This window comes from Manduca sexta, unplaced genomic scaffold, assembly GCF_014839805.1.
Source record: "Manduca sexta isolate Smith_Timp_Sample1 unplaced genomic scaffold, JHU_Msex_v1.0 HiC_scaffold_2828, whole genome shotgun sequence".
NCBI lineage: Eukaryota > Metazoa > Arthropoda > Insecta > Lepidoptera > Sphingidae > Manduca > Manduca sexta.
In genome coordinates, this window is record NW_023593832.1 from 1 (window position 1) to 19,346 (window position 19,346).

Genomic DNA, 19,346 nt, shown 5'->3' on the forward strand with positions numbered 1-19,346 from the left:
CTTAATCGGAACATTAGAGCACCAAATTTCATTCAAATCGATTCACCGGTTTCTACGTTTACTTCTAACAAACATTTTGTCAAAATTCGGAATTATAAGTATACATAACTAGCCTATAGCCATCCTCGATAAATGTGCTATCCAACACTAAAAGAATTTTTCAATTCGAACCGGCAGTTCCTGAGATTAGCGCGTTCAAACAAACAAACTCTTCAGCTTTATATAATAGTATAGATATAGATAAGAAGATTAATACTTTAAATTAGATTATTTTTTTCAGTGCATAGACCAAAACCCCCGCACCCACAGGATGTCTTATGGGCAAGATGGGCGTCCTCAGCAGGTACGGCTTCATGGACCACTTCCAGATGAAAGACCGCATCCGCAAGTTCAGCAACGGCTTCGACGAGTGGAAGCCATGGACTGATGTCTACCTCGGCGCCTTTACCAACATACCTCTATACAGGGACTATTGCAACTCGCCTAAGAAACTGTTGAATCTCCTTGACGCTATGATTATGGTGAGTTTTTTTCCTATTGGTAGATTAGTAAATGGTATCCAAAATGTCTATTGAAGTTGTCAACGAATCGTTATTAGAAACGCAATAGTTATGTTTGATTTGTAAGTGGTGTTGAGATGATTCACAATTTGTTGTCAAACTGCATCTGTGCGATAGATATCCTTATTCCCAAACACACTTCACTATGTATTTTTGTTTTCACAGACATGCCCAGTATCAAGAAGGAAGGACACGCCGCAGTGCGCTAAAGTCTTCACAGAGATGACGCACTCCATCCCAGTACATGAGCAGAACATAACAAAGGTGAAACTCGACCGAATTTTGAACCACTTCCACCACGTTTTCTGGCCGGTCTCAACACAAGGCAATCATGCATCTCAAAAACACTACAAAATTGTCAAAAAGCCAATCTACGATTATGGAATTTTAAAGTCCAAGAATGAACCAAAAGTCCAGATCATTGATGTGAAGCCGGTGCCTAAAAAGCCGTTGGTACTTGTTCCAGTTTATTTGAGGTTGCCAGCGCAAAATAACCTTTCGCGACCATATGCCAACGATGGTGTTTGGAGAAGTAACCCGTTTTGGTTGCATACTCAAATTGCGCTGGCTCATTTGAATACTACCACTACCGCTTCTCCCAATCCTACCATTGCTACAAAAACTACTACACCCACAGCCTGAATTCGATATTCAAAAATATTTTGTACAGGTTCAATGTACTTTAACTTGTGAAATAACCATAAATAGGTATATATTTTTGTGAAATTATCACGTACAAAAATAATGATGTTATAAGAATTTCTAATACGGAATTTATAATAAATATTTTTTAACAGTTGGGCTCCACGATATTCGTGAAAAAAAATTATATTAAAAAAATAAAATATTTTATACCGGAACATTGTTTTGTTTCATCTTATCTATTTTTTGTATAAGAATGGTGTTGGGTACCAAAAACAACTAAAGTGAGCTATATTATAATGGCGTCTTAGAAGTACTAAAAGTAAAATATTTAATTATAGAAAGTTTAAATAGTACAAAAGTAATTTAGCTCACAAAAAATGTAAGGAGGTGGTTTTTTTGGTCGCGCCGGGAGAGAGGGCGACTGAGAGGTTACGTTGGGTTCACGACCCAGCGTTGAGCCATCCGGAGAGATGGAAACATCGGGCGACAACCGGGCTGAATCCGTAGCGCTATGACTTTATAGCTAACCTAACTTTTTGGCTCTTTATAATATACAAGATCGGACCAAAAGTACTGAACTCAAGTAGATTATTAGTTTTGACATAACCTGATAATTATGTAACAACCTAATCGGAACAAAATAGAGTTGCATAAAATAGACTTTGAAATTATATCTTTTATCTCATTTAACAAAAGGCTCGAATTGATTACGCGCGGCATGTTCGTGCGTGACAAAAGGAGCATTTGTCATGCGACCCACTTTATGCATAAATTAGAATATTGGTGAATAATTCGTCAACGAATGTATTATAACTGTAAATGATGAGTAACGAATACACCTGAATAATGATGAAATGAATTTACACATGCTCGTGACTATTCACTCAAGTATCCATCGTTGAGACTTGAGATGTCACTGCTGCGCGCGCCAAATGAAAACTTGAGACAATCGCCGCATATGCGCGCGCACACATCATTGCAGCTACTTTGCCGCTTTTTTGTAATCTAGCTTACGTTTGTTACAACGTTCTAGTGACGTCATTCACCGCTGTATTACTGCCGCTTTATGACGGTACCGCTGTTCTAGGAAACACACCGGGAGTGTGTAGTGTAGCTTTTAATAACAGTTGAATATCAGTTGTTAACACTATTTCGCTGCTCTAATAGACATAATTAATGATACACTTATACAACATTGTTTTTAGGATATTACAAGAGTGAAATTAGTTTGTCGAGAATCAGTAGTCCAATCCATTGCACAATTTTTTTAACAATTCTTATATTTTATCACAAAAACATATTAAAATTTCGTCAAGTTGGTTACCTTATGTATTAATAAAATTCGGCGAATGCCAGTCGCTCCCTGATACCTACTACTACAACCGACTGTTTAAAGCACACCTTCCCCTCCCCGCGCCCCCGCACATGTCCCGCTCGTTCCTGCGGCGGCGCAGGCGGTGTGCTTGATCTATCAATTCCGCGTGGGGTTTCATTGTTATTATTGTTTTTGTATTTTTATATGATCTTTTACACCGAAATCTAATTTGGGTGTTTCAGCTTATATAAAAAATTATCTTGAATTATTACTTATAAATTAATAAATGCACTAGGATGGAAAATAAAAAAATATTTTGAAGCAATATGAAAAAAAGTTTAATTAACATAATATGTACTGTCACAGTAACTATTGTACTTAAAATAACACCTTATTTGTATAAAATTAAACATAATTTCAATTGCAATGTCACCAATGTCAGTCTTGAAAATATATTTTGCTGAGACAAGTTTTGGAACAGAAAGAAATTTTTATAATGGTCAGTGCAGACGATTAGGACAAGTTGCGGAAGAGTCAATAAGTATCGAACCATATGTACTTTAACATTGGACTAATATTAGTTTAACAGTAAAAAATCCACGCGTAGCTTTGAGTTTCGCATTTTTTTTTGTTATACAAATACCATCCATAGATAGGAAGACATAAGGTTGTCTTTTGTAATGAAATAAATCTTTTCTATGCTATTGTGTTCCTCTGCACTGCCATAATTTTTCTATTGTATTTTTATTTTTGTTACTAAAATCATTATTTAATAAATACATCCACTATTCATACAATCATAAGGACTTATTTTATTTGTAAATACATACAACACAAACAAACAAACATTAAAACCTTCACAATAATCAAACTATTAAATTCCACGTACAATTTTTTCAAAAAAAAAAAATATTCAATAAATTAGAACGAAGCAAGATAAGGGGCATATGAGTTAAACTCAAAATCTCTTAAATAACAAAATTGCAGTAATCTATTTTAAATTGCAATAATAGGCACTAATTTGAAATATAAAAAAGTAAAATCCTAAGCTTGGCTGATAATTTTCATTTCATAATAAAAGCTTTCGGAATTCATAACAATAAAAAAAAAAATTAAAGCATTTCACAAATTTATAAAATGGCAAGCGAAAATTTATACTGTTTACAATATTCGAGTCTTACATCTAATCTTATTACGACGCTGTACATTGTCATATATTTTATATGTAAGGATTACATATTTACATTGTAAAAACTCATTTATTCTCGTACAAACTCATACAATACATAAACTTTATATCTACAGGAAAATGGAACGATTATTGAAAATAAGTAAAAATATTTTAAGCGAATAAAAATCCTCTTAGATTAAAATGCATTTATCGATTAAAATACGTAGATATCGATTTTAATCGACTATCGATTTGTTCAGCAAGTATGATTACTTCTTAATCATAATTTATTTTTCTCGTTTATACAGATAATACAATAACCATACAAAAGTTAAATGTACCAAAATATATCGTTTCATTCGACACCAAACAAGCAATCATAACACTACCAAATTATCCATTTGATTGAGTATAATTCCATTTACCACAATATCAAAACATTTGAGATTGATTATGAATCAACAAAAACTTTTATAAGTATTGCTATATTTTTTATAGAGTCGATAAAATATCGATAGTTTATCACATTAAGGCATATTCAGGCTGATTGTATCGAAATTTCTCATAGACCTAGTGTCGCCGTTGAGGCTGTGAGAGCCTGTGTTGATCCTCGTCAGTATTTCCTGTTGAAGTGCCTTCAAAGTCCTGACTGCGGAAAGATCGTTAGATGGCGCTAGTAGTAGAGCTCTTCTAGCGTGCGGGAGAGCTTCTGAGGGCTTGTTGAGAGCAAGTATCGCTCGGGACATAGCGTAAGCGCATTCGAAGGCGTTTGGGCGGAGAACTGAAGCCCTCGCGGCAAGATCTAGAGCTTCGGATGGTTCCTGGAAGTCATCAAAGAAAATTATTAATTAATTATTATCGTTGCTAGCAATCACCTCATTTGTACGTACTTTTTAAATTTTATGTAACAATGAGTTTAATTTAATTTAAAGATGGACATAAAAATTGGCCCCATCTGTAGTCTAGTTTAGGCTTCTGTGCCTTTTGTACTTAAGCAGCTATATCCCAGTGAATAGTGAATAAAAATATGATGAACTTACATTTAATTTCCTCTTGCATCTAGACAGATTCAGCAGTAGATTAGTCTTTAGCTGCACGAAAGCAGAGACATGTTCATGTGGAACGGGCTGAGTGGTGGGAGCCGTGACGCCCTCGTCGCTGATCAGCGGGTTGATCTTCTTCAGGGCGTACTGGTAGCGATGGGCGGCCTCCGAGGGGCGGTTCTTGCGGTATAGCATGTTGCCGTCTTCTAGAAGCTTGTTTAGCAGGATTAGCCTGGAGATGGGAGGAAATTGTTACTAATATATTATAAGTAAGATTCATTTAAAAGCTTTGATATTTCTTTAACATGTACTAGAATAAAAAGATATAAAGCATCAACGGAAAGTAGATTTTGTTAGATACTAAATGATGGTGAAGTTAAACCATTAATGAATAAGAATAAAGCCATCAGGGAACGTTCGTTTTGGAAGGAAAAAATGGGTAATACACAATAACGAATGCAAATTTAAACTTTTGGTAAATGGATTATAATATGAAGTTTTATGAGCAATTTAATTAAATTTAATTCAAAACTCACATGAATTCTGGTTTGCCTGATGCCATCACCCACGTAGTTGGTCCTAGCTTGGCGCCTTTCCTCAGGAAGCAGTTGACGACCTGTATGTTCCTCTGTCCAATCGCCCTGTCCAGAGGTCTGAGGCCGCTATGGTCGACCCTCTCTAGTGACGCTCCTCGCTCCAGCAGTATCTCTACCAGATCTGATGATCCTCCACACGCGAGGCCGAGCGGTGTCCTGCCGCTGCCGTCTGGTAAGTCTGTAAGAGTTTGGAATTTGTAAAATGGCTTTTGATATTTCGGGAATAGAGACATCTATATATGTCTAATTCTACTTATTTACACATATGCGGTGACAAAAAAAAATAAGTTTCAAAACTTTTATAGGAATATACATTTTGGTTTCTTTGGATCAAGATGGTTACGACAATAATATCTGAATTTTTTTTACATTAGTTAACGCTAATAATATGAATCTTAGCAATAGACTTATCGATGGGACATGTCAATCTCATACATTTATTATAGTTTTTATTAGCATTAATGGTTGTAGAAAGATATCTTTGTTACGGCCTCATACGTATTTAGAAGCTTTTATTAAATGTTATACTGATAAAATCTGAGCACTAATTAAGTTACTAATACGTAAAAATACGTGAAAAAAACGTGTGAAATGAATGCGTAAACTAACTTACCAATAGTAGCTCCTTTGTCGAGCAGTGTTATCACAGTGGGTACCCTGGAGCGAAGGCACGCCCAGCCCAGTGGTGATAGACCGTCACTATCCACTGCGTCTGGATCAGCACCTATACCAAAAAGGAACTAGTTACAATGCGATACCAAATGTTTCATATTATCAAGGGACATAGTTAATTTTCAATTTTGCTAAAGAAGCAGAATCCAGTAGAATCTCTGAGATTTGACGCTAGGTATACGGCAGGATATAAAAGGTAAGTTAAATAATTTCTGAAATATGCTTTAAACACTATGTTGCATCAAACATATTCCCACTCCAATAGAAATAAACCAAAATATGAAGAATGAAAAACTCACCATGATCCAAAAGCATCTCAACGACATCCGAATGTCCCTCCGCTGCAGCCAGTATCAACGGACTCTTCCCATTGGATCCCATCACGTCTGCTCCGGAATCCAGGAGTCTCAACACTAATGCTGTCCTTCCGTTCTTGGCTGCAAGCGCTAGGGGGGACATCTGTCTCGCGTTTAGAGAGTAAGGAGTAGCTCCTCGGATAAGGAGAGCATTGGCGATGGCTGCGTTACCAGTAGAGCATGCAGCTGTGAGTGCTGTCTCTCCTGTTACTGGGCATATGCCGTCGGGCTGGAATAAAATATAAAAATTATAGTTGCAAACTAGACCTAATAAGTATAGTGTATAAGTATAGAAGACTGACGAAAAGAAACTGCTCCATCTTCAGTTTAGGTGATTTAGATATTTACGAAAGTCTGCTTTGCCAATTACCTTCATTACGATTTTAATAAAACTCACGTTTTATCTGTTATCCAAAGGCACAAATCTAAAGTCCGAGCCTAATGAGTTATTATTGATATATATAACCTAATAAATTTATAAAATTACAACAGATCGGATTTTCTTTATCAATTTTGAACAGAGTGTAAAATAAACATTTGCTAGATAGTAAATTGTATTCAAAGATCATAATAATATAATAATAATTATATCAGCCCTGTATTATATACTTGCCCACTGCTGAGCACGGGCCTCCTCTACTACTGAGAGGGATTAGGCCTTAGTCCACCACGCTGGCCTAGTGCGGGTTGGCAGACTTCACACACCTTCGAAATTCCTATAGAGAACTTCTCAGATGTGCAGGTTTCCTCATGATGTTTTCCTTCACCGTTAAAGCGAACGATAAATTCACAAAGAATACACACATGATTTTAGAAAAGTCAGAGGTGTGTGCCCTTGGGATTTGAACATGCGCACATTCGTCTTGGCAGTCCGTTCCACACCCAACTAGGCTATCTCCGCTTCTACTAGGCTATCGCCGCTTCTCCTTATATTCAAAGATTATATCCTTCTTAGATTCAAAGATCATACTCACAATTAATTCAGCAGTATCCAGCAGATATTCGACAATATCCAAATGACCGTTCTGCGCTGCAGCTATTAAGGCGTGTCTAGACCCAGGTACCAGTTGTTCTATGCTCCCTTCATCAATTTCTATGGAGTTCCTATCGTCTCTGCCTGTCTGGCAGCCGAGAAGGTAGATAACAGTGTCTCGGTGGCCATTCTTTGCTGCATGAACCAGGGGAGTTTGTTCTGCTGTGTCTGTGTGACTGAGCGATGCGCCTGGAAGAGATTTAAGGATAAGTAATCAAGGTGTCTTACCTTTAAGATTCATTATATCTATTAAAATGAATAGCACAATGATTGATTGTTGCATTATTTTATGAATGAACAAAAATTATTTACGAGTTTTATTTAGTGAAAACCTTAAGTTTTCCAATGGCAAAATTTTATCTAAGTTCTTTAGTATATTATTTTGCCCGGTCCAGTTGCCTAAGGTTCAATTGTGATAATACAAATACTAAACTTTACATTTAGGTAATCTAATTATGTCAAATTAATAATTACGCAAAAATAATTCAATTACCTGCAGCTATAAGTCTTCGGGCAACATCAGTGTGGCCTCGTTGACACGCCAGCGACAAAGCTGTGCAGCCTTGAGAGTTCGTCATTTCTAGATCTGCTCCAAACTCGATAAGAAGCCCAACCATGGACAGAATCCCTTGATATGAATACATACACAGCAAAGGAGCGTTTCCAAGACACTCGGTAATTTGGTTTGGAGATCCACCGGCCAACAACATAAGGCGAGATACTTTCACATTGGGCGTGTAAATATTCCTCAAATTAGCAATCGCTTCACCAACATTTGCTGAGCTTGTTGCTACCATCATAGCTTGTAAATCTCTAGGGCATAACCCTAGCTGTGCAGGTCCCAAGTTTCTATACATGTGAGCTTTCAGAATGTGATGACCGAGCTCCATAGACTTCTCGGAGTCCAGTGGAGCTTGAACCCTAGATAATCTAAAGGCGATGCCACAGTGACCAGCTCTCAAATCACATAGAAATTTGGGGCTCTCATTATCATCTCTTCGGATTAACCATTCCCTGAATGAAGGGTGGAAAAACATGTACGTATTGTCAATTCTCTTTACGAGGAAGTCTGTGAGGCTGTCGAATCTGTGGCAAAACTCATCCCAAGGCAGGAACGTGTTCACTAACAAAGAATTCACAGAATAATATATCTCCACCAATGTAAGAGGGTATAAGGCAGCTAAACACACGCTGAGAATGTGTGTGACCTTCTCAAAAGATTGCACAGTTGGAAAACGCAGATTGAACTGCAACAAGAATATCTGGGCCAAGGATATCGGCACCACTTTGTAATTAGTCGACTTCACCACAATATGACTCCTCTCTAACAAATCTAATATTAATTTTAGGAACAAAAACGAGCCTTGGCTCAAATGGAGGACATATTGTGCGAACTTCATCACCGAATTGTGTACTCCTTCCAATTTTCCAGTTGATGATTTTATGTTGGTCTCTATTATAGGCGCTGCCTGGACTCTAGTGTTAAAATACTCCAATAAATCTTTGTTGACATTATCGGACTCGTCTAGACTTAATCTCGCGTAGGGCAGTTGTTTTGTTAAGTCTATGAACTGTGTCCTGACTGTAGCTACAACTTTGAGCCACGAGGGCATTTCAGCCACATGTCTTGCGAGGAATGAAGCGATTGTGTGACCGTGGTCTGGTCTATGGTACTCGGCTTCGCAGAGACCATCGACAAGGATGATGCTGTTGGTGGAATCTATGCTTCCATTTCTTCGGAGGAAGATAAGGGGCTCGATTATTCCCCTCATGAAGGCCAGATCTGCGTCAGCTATGCATTCCTTTAAGGATAAACATCCAAGGAGATGTGGTTCGCTTAGGAGATACTCTCTGTATGCTTGCAGTCTCGGAGCTTGGCACAGTTGTGCAGCTAGCGAATGGACGAATTCACCCACCAGGCAAGTACTGTTGTTATCGGCCTGTAATAAAAAAAAAAATTATATGTGTGGAAAAATTAATTACTAAATAATTTGTGATTGTTTTAAATGTTGATAACAGAATTAACATATAGGTGTGAGAAGCAGTGGTTATTCAAATGATTTTTTAATTAATGTATATAATTAATTTTATACACTTCATAATAGGTAATAATTATAACTTATTATATTCATAAAAGCGCAAATGACTTGTTTAAGTTATTACATGCCTATTATACATCTTTGGATTAAAACTATAATATAAGAATAACAAAACTGCCAAAACTTCAATCAATTACTTACTTGACAGAAATGATATGCAACGACATGGGAAGCCAGATGGGTGAACATGCCGGCAGTCATCTCCTCGGGCAGCATTTCCCTGATATCCGACTGCTCCCTTAACTCTTCATACTCGTAGTTCCTCTTCCTGCCGAAGCAGGAGTATTCCACCAGCTGCAGGATCAACGCCGTCTTTCCTGTCCCTGGACATCCTGACACTAGGATACCTATTGAAAGGAATAACATTAAATATAGGATTCATAATTATGATACATTGCGGAGTTACATGAGAACAATTGAGATTTATTTAATGACACTATTTAGAAAATGAAAATATTGATGTTGGATTTTTTATGATAGATGTTAAAAATTTGTTGAAAAATTTATCAATCAAAATCATTTAAAGATTTCGTTTTCGAAATAAAATAACTTACTAACTTAAACTGAAAATCAAAGATACCAACCCGAGGCACTGGATTCGAGAGCCTTCTCCATGTCCCTGATGAGCCACTGTCTGCCGGAGAAGTGGCCGCGGTTGTCTGTTGACGGCACTTCGAAGAATAGTGGCCGCAGCGTGAGTTGAGGTGATGGGTGGACTGTAGAATACAGAATATAAGATGTAATCAAAATCTTACGCACAAATATCAACATTGAAGCTTTTTCAATCTAAAATCTTCTAAAAACTTACAAGATACGAAGAAGATAGAATTATATAAAATAGCATAACCATAAACCAACGAATTACACGCTACACAGAATACATACAAATGAAAATTTTCTGAGTTTTTTGAGGAGTTGATAGCGCACAATATAAGCAAACGGTGGTAGTACATATAATACATATAGTAAAGTATTTATTTTATGCCTTTCAACGTTTTGATTTTATCTTTTGCTTCTTACCTTTTTTGGTCTCAGAAGAAGTGGAAGACTGTTTACTGCTGACCCTAGCAGACCGTCGAGCGGCCGTCTTTCTTCCCTTGAAGAAACCACTGGACATTCGCGTCAGCTCATCTGATCTGCCGCTTTGTAATGCTGTAATTAATTGACATCTTGAAATTATCGATCAACTGTTTTTTTATCTGTTAATGTACACTAAGTAAATTTATGTTTATGGGCGAAGTTAAGGTTTAATGATCCTTTGTTAATGAAACTAACACATGAATAGAAAAACTATTTATAGCGATTGGAAACGATGAGGGCTATGTAAGCTTATCAAAGAAATTTACAATTGACGATACGTCTTAGACATCCTTTCATCACCCATAATCACTAATATCTTCAAGAACAATAATTTAATCACCCACTACCTTATAATATTCACTTACCATTAACTGAATGTCGTCTGCTGCCCGGACTTGATGATGAGCAGTTGCTGGCCGCTGATAAGCTCATGGACGCTAAGGAGCCGAGGGAATCCCGTCCCAGAGGCGTTGTAGCGTCCACTTCCGATGAACCAGTGAGGGTTGACACCTGATAATACACGTGCTGGTTGATTTTATATTTTTGGAATTCTATACTTATGAAACTTACATTGGTGCTACTTGCCTGATGAGAAATATCATAAAAAACAACGTCACCATCAAGATATTTAATTACATAATATTCAAGCGGCGATAGCCTAGTTGGCTATGGAACGGACTGCCGAGACGAATGTCCGCAGGTTCAAATCCCAAGGGCACACACCTCTGACTTTTCTATAAAATTATGTGTGTATTTTTTGTGAATTTATCGTTCGCTTTAACGGTGAAGGAAAACACCGTGAGGAATCCTGTACATCTGAGAAGTTCGCTATAGGAATTTCGAAGCTGTGTGAAGTCTACCAATCCGCACTAGGCCAGCGTGGTGGACTAAGGCCTAATCCCTCTCAGTAGTAGAGGAGGCCCGTGCTCAGCAGTGGGCAAGTATATAATACAGAGCTGATATTATTATTATTAATATTCATTACTATAATGTAATTTTTGCCATACAATACAAACTTTGTCGTACGACAAAGAAATCAACGTTAGATTCCTTAAAAACTTATCAACTAATACTGATTGAATTCCAGAAGACCATCGAATACAGAATTTAGCAATAGAAGTTATACTTACCGGGCTAGTATTATGAGAGGCGAGGGTATGAGCGTCAAGGCATGCCAGGGAAGTGCAGCTGTCTCTAGCCTTGTTCCTGGACCCTCGCCCATCCCTGAGCAGCAAGCCAAGCCTCATGTACAGGTCATTCTGCCGCCGCGACTCGTATCCTTGCTTGATGTGACCACCCTCATCATCTGTAAGAGATAATTATTACTATCATATTTGTTATCAGTGTTGTATAGTCTACTGCGAAAGAACATGACAATACGCTAGTTGATGCAGACGTAGATCTATTCTAATTTTATAAGGCCATAAAACAAAAACCAAAGTACCTACGAAATTGCACACTAAAGGCAAAAGAAATGCAAGGCCATAAAGTTATGCTGACAATAAAAAACACTCATATTTAAAATTGGCAATAAGTTTACAGTAACGAATGGAAGACATTTTATGACATTTATTTTGGTTTCTTATTCTTTTATGTTGGTAGTTATGCGGGGCATTAGTGTTAATTTTTTTTCTGTTTATAAAATTTCCGTCCTAAACCACACTTCAAACCAATATAAAATACATGCAAATTCACTCGTGCATTATTCACACACAATAATAATATAGAAAAAAAAAGTATCTACACATATATTAACTACAGCAAACCCCAACTAACTTTGAAAGTATTGGCTACATTTTTTTTAATGAATAGGTTTTTTCATAAAGATTTCTAACTCTGGAAATAAAGCTCATTGTCTATCAATTGTATTTCCCTATTGTATGTAAACAACATAAAATAGCGACTACATGTAACCCTCGCTTTTATAGTAATCGAAAAAATCCATAAATTACCTCCTACATACATTTGTTCTTCATTGTTTTCATGAAAGTTACCATGGGAAATAAAAATTCACATTTCTTTTTGTTTTTACGATCCATATTTGGTTTTTAAATCGCCTTACCGATCTCTAAGCCACATTGTATGTTAAATTAGAAATTACATTTTTATGCTTCGCCGGGAAGTGAATTAATTAAGCGAAATTAACTCTTAATGTCTGTCCCACGGGGTTATTAGTCAACTGGCAATTAAATATACGTTGTTACGCAATTGGTGACTGGTGACCTAGCAGACATGAATTTTGGCTTGTCATATACATGACACTTTAAGGTGTTTTTGTTTTTAGTTTGTTTACTTGTTTGAACGCGATTAAGACTAAACAGATTACGTGCCGCGATAGCCTAGTTGGTTGTGAACGGACAGCCAAGACGAATCTCTGCAGGGTCAAATTCCACCTTTAACTTTTCTAAAAAAATAACAACGATGTGCGTATTCTTTGTGAATTATCGCTTGCTTTAACCGTGAAGGAAAACATCGTGAGGAAACCTGCATACCTAAGAAGTTCTCTATAGGAATTTCGATGGTGTGTGAAGTCTACCAATCCGCACTAGGTCAGCGTGGCAGACTAAAGCCTAATCCTCTCAGTAGTAGAGGAGGCCCGTGCCCAATAGTGGCACAGTATATAATACAGGGCTGATGATGATGATGACTATACAGATTATGATTTTTTTTTCACTAATATGTAGCTCATTTACATTACTCCTAAGTGTTATAGACTACTTTTATCTCGGGACAACATTTCCCCTGGATAAAATTTTCCCTCGGACGTAGTCGCAGGCGAAAGCTAACAATAACTTGATTAGTCTTACTCTATACTTCGCGAGCAAACTCGCATGCAAAAGCTTTATATAACGAAGGTCAAGACTGAAGCCGCGGAAGGCCAGTCCTGCGGTGTAAGTGGAGATGCGAGCCACCTGCGGAAACTATCGCGTCGTGGGAACCACAACTGTTCCGTGACAATACGATACTCGCTTTACGTGGCCAGCGAACACGCGACTGTCATGTAACAGATCTAGGTATTGTTTTATTGGTTTAACGTTGCTAAATTCTTAGCTAAATTAAATCATATATTCGTCTTTATCATTGATGACATTGTGCCAAAAATTATCCATGAATAACGACTATTTTCAACAAAAATCTCAGTTTTACTTTTCTGATTGTTCATGAGACATTTTGATAGAGCATTTAGTAATGCTATGTCAAAATGACCCTGTATAATTATCCCTACTAATTACTTTTATATATGTTTTTTTTACAAGTACTTCATGGTATGACCCTTTGTCTGGAGTGATCGTAGATGCTAACTATTTTAAAAAACTCCATAATTTTGATTTATAAAACGCTGTAAACCTGATTAGTACCACGCCTCGTTAATCTAAAATTATCCTATACATATTTTACATTTTTTTTTAAATCGTAACACACTTGCTTAAAGCCATAGATAAAGCATGTACAGTCAGCCTCAAAATTAGCTGAACTAATTCAAAACTGTATAGGCTTCTACGCATTAACTTCAATTGAAATATTATTTTTCTGTATCAAAAATAAACTTAACCTTTTTAAATTTATATTCAGTGACAAATTATAAGGACGCAAAGTTTAAAGGAAATTTGAAATTTTGAATATGTTGACTGTACCATGATTCTCGCATACGAGAAACCTATCAACTAGTGACTGGAACTTTGTTTACTCATAAGCATAACAATCGCTGCTTTAGTTGCCCGATTCTCGGAGTGGACAAAGATCTATTGTTGGTGAATTCGCTGGAATAACAGTTTATGATACGCGGCCATTTAAATTCCGGGAAAGATACTATTGTTCTACTATCAAAGGATGGAAAGGGGTTGCGTCTTACATTTATTGGTTAGATCAAGTGGATAGAGATAGATGAATCAGTGAACAATGATTTACAGTGATGTAAATCTGTTCTTTAGGTCAAAGTAATTTTGGAGTGCAATTTAAGATTGGTAATAGTTTTAGCAGATTTTGCTGTAAAGTACAGGCATGAAAGACCTGTCTGGGAATTAAATCTTGATATACAACTATATGGTGATTTACGACTAGATCTGTATACTCAATTACATTCAAATCTGTTTACGGATTTATGCGTTTATTTATAATCTATTTTCAAATATTTATAATATTAACATATTTTCCAAAAACATATCCCGTAGACTCGCCCATCACATTACAGGATACGTACGGCGGAAATTAGGTGGAACAGTTGCGCTTCTGCCGACCCTTCAGTGATTAAAGGTGTGAGTGTGTTTGTATCAAAAAAGATAGCAACATTCCGTCACCGGAAGAATTTTCAAAATAGATTTAATACTACCAAAGATTCTTTACCAACAAACTAACCCTCTCGTTCATCTTTGTAGATGCAATTAAAAACGCATCATAAATATGTATACCGAGGAAGTCAGCAAATTGATTGGTTCACTCATCCGCTGTACATTGTATAGCCTCATTACTCGTGTAATTGATATGATTGTTTTCGGATGAGTCTTATGGGAAGACTGACAGGCTTCCCGTGGGATCCTGTCAGTCTGGAAGGAAAAAACTGTATCACGGCACAATGGTTGTATGATGTCTTTTATAGAGGTTTCGAGCCTGTGTTCTAAGTTTTGATTTATGATTTCACATGTAATTATTATGGTGTAAAACATCAATAAAATAGTTATATGACGAAGAGATATGGCGAATACGATTGGCGATTCTAATATTTAGTAAAGATACGTTTTTCAACCACTGCGAACAAATGTTAGATTGTTATAGAAAATTACTTTCCTAAACTTATCATCCTATTGGGTATTTTCTAGTCCCCAGTAATTATAATAACTTTTAATTATAATGTAGTGATTACATACTCTGATTTAAATCCAACCATGTTCTATTAAAGAACACACAAATATTCTTCAACCCATTATACCTTCACTAGACTAAAAGGTTACATTAAAATTTCTGGATTCGTTACAGCATAGAAACCATATCAAACACTACATTAGTCCCTGGATGTGGTGAGCTAGCCACAAAAACTTTCTCCCACGCCACAAGACTACGAAGTCATTGTCAGCACAGGAAATTGTCTTTACTTTACTGAACATCCGGGAGATCTATAAGAAAAACTTGAAGTTGATGAAACCAAAAATTGCGTGTTTGTTACTTTGATGTTAATGGGTGGAGTTGTTATGTCTGTATTATTTTCATCATGAGAGTTTGATCGTCTCCCCATTAATTTCTATGAAAATATTTATTCCTTACTAGCTTTTGCTCGCGGTTTCGGCCGAGTGAAGGAGTATTCGAGATGAAAGTCACGCTATATATTTTTCCGGGATAGAATTTAGCTTATAACCTTCCCAGAGTCGTAGACTATCTCCATACCAAATTTCATGAAAATCCGTCCAGTAGATTTTGAGAAAATCTATAACATCCAGACAGACAGAAAATGGGACTTTGTTTTATAATATATATAAATTATCAGTTCTGAACTGATTACTGTTTTCCTAATCAAAGATAAAAGGTGACAGAGAAGAAGGTAAAGATCCAAGGGCAGATCCCATTTGTAAGATCGACTTGATTAACGGCAGTCCAGTTCTGCTGTTGGTAATCGATAGGGCAGAGAGTCAGAAAAGTTCTGTTCTATCATATGGTTAACTAGATTATCTTATCGTTCTATCATTATTGTATCAAAAACGGAGAAGTTAGTAATATCCGTAGGCGCTCCAAATATAAATATGAAATTAAGCGAACTGATGATTAAAATGTTGCACATTTGATACAGGGTTTATTGACATAAGAACTATTCTACTTTCATTTTAATTGTATTTCTTTTTTTTTATTATTTGCTTACGACACACCATCCAAAATTGGAAGTGAATTAACAAAAGAAATATTGTTCAAGTATTGCCAATTTGTACAGTTTTTATATATTTTTGTTCGTAGCTGCGAATGTCGATAAATATCGATACAGCTTAAATGCATTCTTTCTACAAGCAATAAAAACTCAACACGGGGCTCACAATAATAAAATTAACGTTTTTACGATGTTGTATTTTTTCATTTTCTGTTTAATAGCTTCTTAAACGATCGAGGAAGCTGTGCCAATATAATTTTATAAGTACATTGATCTCTGTGTTTTTATTTCTGATAAGAAATTATCGTTACGTAAACGAATATTTATTTTAACTAGTCATCCTATGATTGGAATTCGATTGTCGAATTTAACATATTTGTACATAATATACATTCATATTATTTTTATGAACTTCTGTATATGAACTTTAATGATTCCGAAATTCACTCCTGCATGCGTGTGCGCTTAAAATGGAGTTTCAAAGATTTTAGTCAAGTATTTATACAAAGTTTCTAAATTATCATATTTAGATTTTAGAACTCATTTAATGTGCATTATTTTTAGTGGCAAGGACTATCTTCTCTCAATAATAAATTATTAAAAAAATGTGTAGGGTTCCGTGATCAGTTTGTGTATATCTGGTTCAAACAGTCGGCGTTATTGTGTCGACCAGCGTGGGAAGATCATCTCCCGTCAGTCAACACCATCAGTCGCTTACCATCAGGTGAAGTGAAAGAAGTTATAAGAAGAGTTTCTTAATCCTCCGCTGTTACTTTAATTCTAAAATAAATAGTCTAATTATTTTGTTCTACAAAAGGCAGACAGGCGCAGTCTCAAGCAAATACAGTGAATTGATATAGCGAGTGTCCGAGGGCGGTTCTCGCCTTGTTCTCATTTGACAACAATACGACTAGCGACGGCCTTCGGACTCCTACAATCCGCACTAGTAAGGTTTCTTGTCAATGAATTAATTCCATTTGCGTTGGCATTGCCGCGAATGCGTTATTCAATTGCTAGTCGAGCGTCGTTTGGTTGGAGTGTTGCAAAATGTAGCGCATCTTCTTTGTTTATTGCTTTAAGCTATGTTTATTTCATACTAGTATAGAATACGTTTGCTTCTATTTGTAATATGGTAATATATCGTAGTGACAGCAAAAATAATAGTTAATTGTGACGACATATAGTTGAACTGTATAATCATTTGTGACGTAAAATATATTCGGTTTAACAGTAGATCAGAATATTTTTTAATCTTCGCTAACAATGTTGAAGTTGCACTTAAAATTATATTTATTTACAAACATGAACTGAAATCGTCGCTACCATATTAAAACTGGTTGGTTGTCATAAAATTCGTAAAATTATAATTATTGTGCGCATGCGCTGTTAAGTAGGTGAATTACTTTACACGCTTAAAGCCATTTATAATTTACGAATATGGTGCATAAAATTCTTAATTTTACATATGTGTTCAAAATAAATATTAAAACCCTTATTGGTTATATAATACAATCATCCTTTGAGCATACACAATCATAATACAAAATCCAATCAACCCAAATGTTTGTAATAAGATTTAATAACAAATGCATGCAATATATTTTTTTTAATTATTTCAACTATTAACTAGAGATGGTAATATTTCCAATTATAATCGATATGATTTGTTATCAATCCCCTTATTATCGATGTGCATCATACGTGATTGTGTGACATGCAATGTTACGAATCATTTCAAAATTAACGACCCATCAATACTCTATCAACAGACAGGAATACGGTAAATGATTTGTATGAAATGTAGTTGACTTCGACTTGTTCGTATTTAAGCAATAATTTTAAATAAATTTCGACCTCGAAGGAACGTATGAATTCATGTTTAGAGTACATAAACGTATAGTAAAAAGTTCGTAAGAAAATAATACAACAACATTAACTGAAAATGTGAAATACCTTAAAATATGCACAAAACAAAAAGGAAACAATTAATAAATAAGCAAGAAAACCACACATTCGTAAACACGAAATAAATCAACGAATAAACACAAATCATCAAGTTATTTAAAACATACGAAAACAAACACACAAATGCAAAACGATAATCAAACAGTGTGTCAGATGGCGACAACTGCGAGATGTATGCAAACAGGCAATAAGATGTGCAGGAATCGAGCGACATCCGTGCTGAATCGAATGCAAAAGAATGTGGACTGAATACCGATGCTTCCTCTAAGGGGCAACGATCGGACACAATGTGTATCGATTTGTAATTATCAATCGGAATGTCACATCTCTATTTTAAAATCAAAATTGAGTTGAACGCAATATATCGCCAAACACGCTCCCAAATTAAACGGGCAGCTTTAATATACTGTTAATAAATATCGATAGAGATCTCACGTTAATCAACGGTAATTATTTTTGAATTTTAATGCCGTATTAGCGTAGTCGGTGGCATAAATCAAAATTAATTTGACGCGGCCGTAGAAGGCACGGAATACAGTCCACATTCCGACAAATTTTAGATCCGTGCCTGTCAGTTGGTTGAGGCCTTGCGGCACAGACGAGTGTGCCGTCCACAGCGACCTGATCTTATTGAACACCAAGCTGTGCCACGCAGCACTCCTCGGACCTTCCTCTGGCAACCCTGTAGGATAACATCGAACGCCCAATGAAGACAATGGTGCAACATAACCTTACTACACCTATCGATTTAGCCGACTAAAATCGATTGCAATATAATCGATTAATAATTGAAAAAATCGTTTAATGACATAAATAATAACTTTAATATCAGCAGACAGATTAAGAACAAACGTGAATGTGTTGCCGTTGTAAATTGTATCTAATAGATTATTCAATAAGCCCAGCTGCAAAGTGTATATTTCAATTACTCAAGAAATCGGCTGGACCGGAATGATTAAT

At 36.1% G+C, this 19,346-nt stretch overlaps 2 protein-coding genes across 2 annotated transcripts; one reads left to right on the top strand and one right to left on the bottom strand.

Annotated features, from left to right (window-relative positions):
• Positions 1-303: 303 nt before the first annotated feature.
• On the top strand, positions 304-1,374 carry LOC119192484. The gene is made up of 2 exons (XM_037446298.1): positions 304-521; positions 726-1,374. Exons 1-2 carry the CDS (start codon positions 318-320, stop codon positions 1,200-1,202), a joined length of 681 nt encoding a protein of 226 aa, XP_037302195.1. The 5' UTR covers positions 304-317; the 3' UTR covers positions 1,203-1,374.
• Positions 1,375-4,186: 2,812 nt separating this feature from the next.
• LOC119192485 (protein TANC2-like) lies at positions 4,187-19,116 on the bottom strand (the record flags this gene model as incomplete). The annotated part of the gene is made up of 13 exons (XM_037446299.1): positions 4,187-4,512; positions 4,732-4,966; positions 5,271-5,508; positions 5,944-6,054; positions 6,302-6,587; positions 7,333-7,580; positions 7,885-9,331; positions 9,632-9,837; positions 10,075-10,206; positions 10,511-10,642; positions 10,936-11,080; positions 11,701-11,876; positions 18,955-19,116. Coding segments are annotated over 13 exons (3,812 nt in total), but the record flags the coding sequence as incomplete, so codon positions are not given.
• Positions 19,117-19,346: the final 230 nt, after the last annotated feature.

Bases quoted from the DNA above. Each gene is read 5' to 3' on its own strand.
- LOC119192484 (XM_037446298.1), top strand. From the start codon at position 318: ATGGGCAAGATGGGCGTCCTCAGCAGGTACGGCTTCATGGACCACTTC. The intron at 522-725 runs GTGAGTTTTTTT...TTGTTTTCACAG, and splicing joins TCCTTGACGCTATGATTATG to ACATGCCCAGTATCAAGAAG.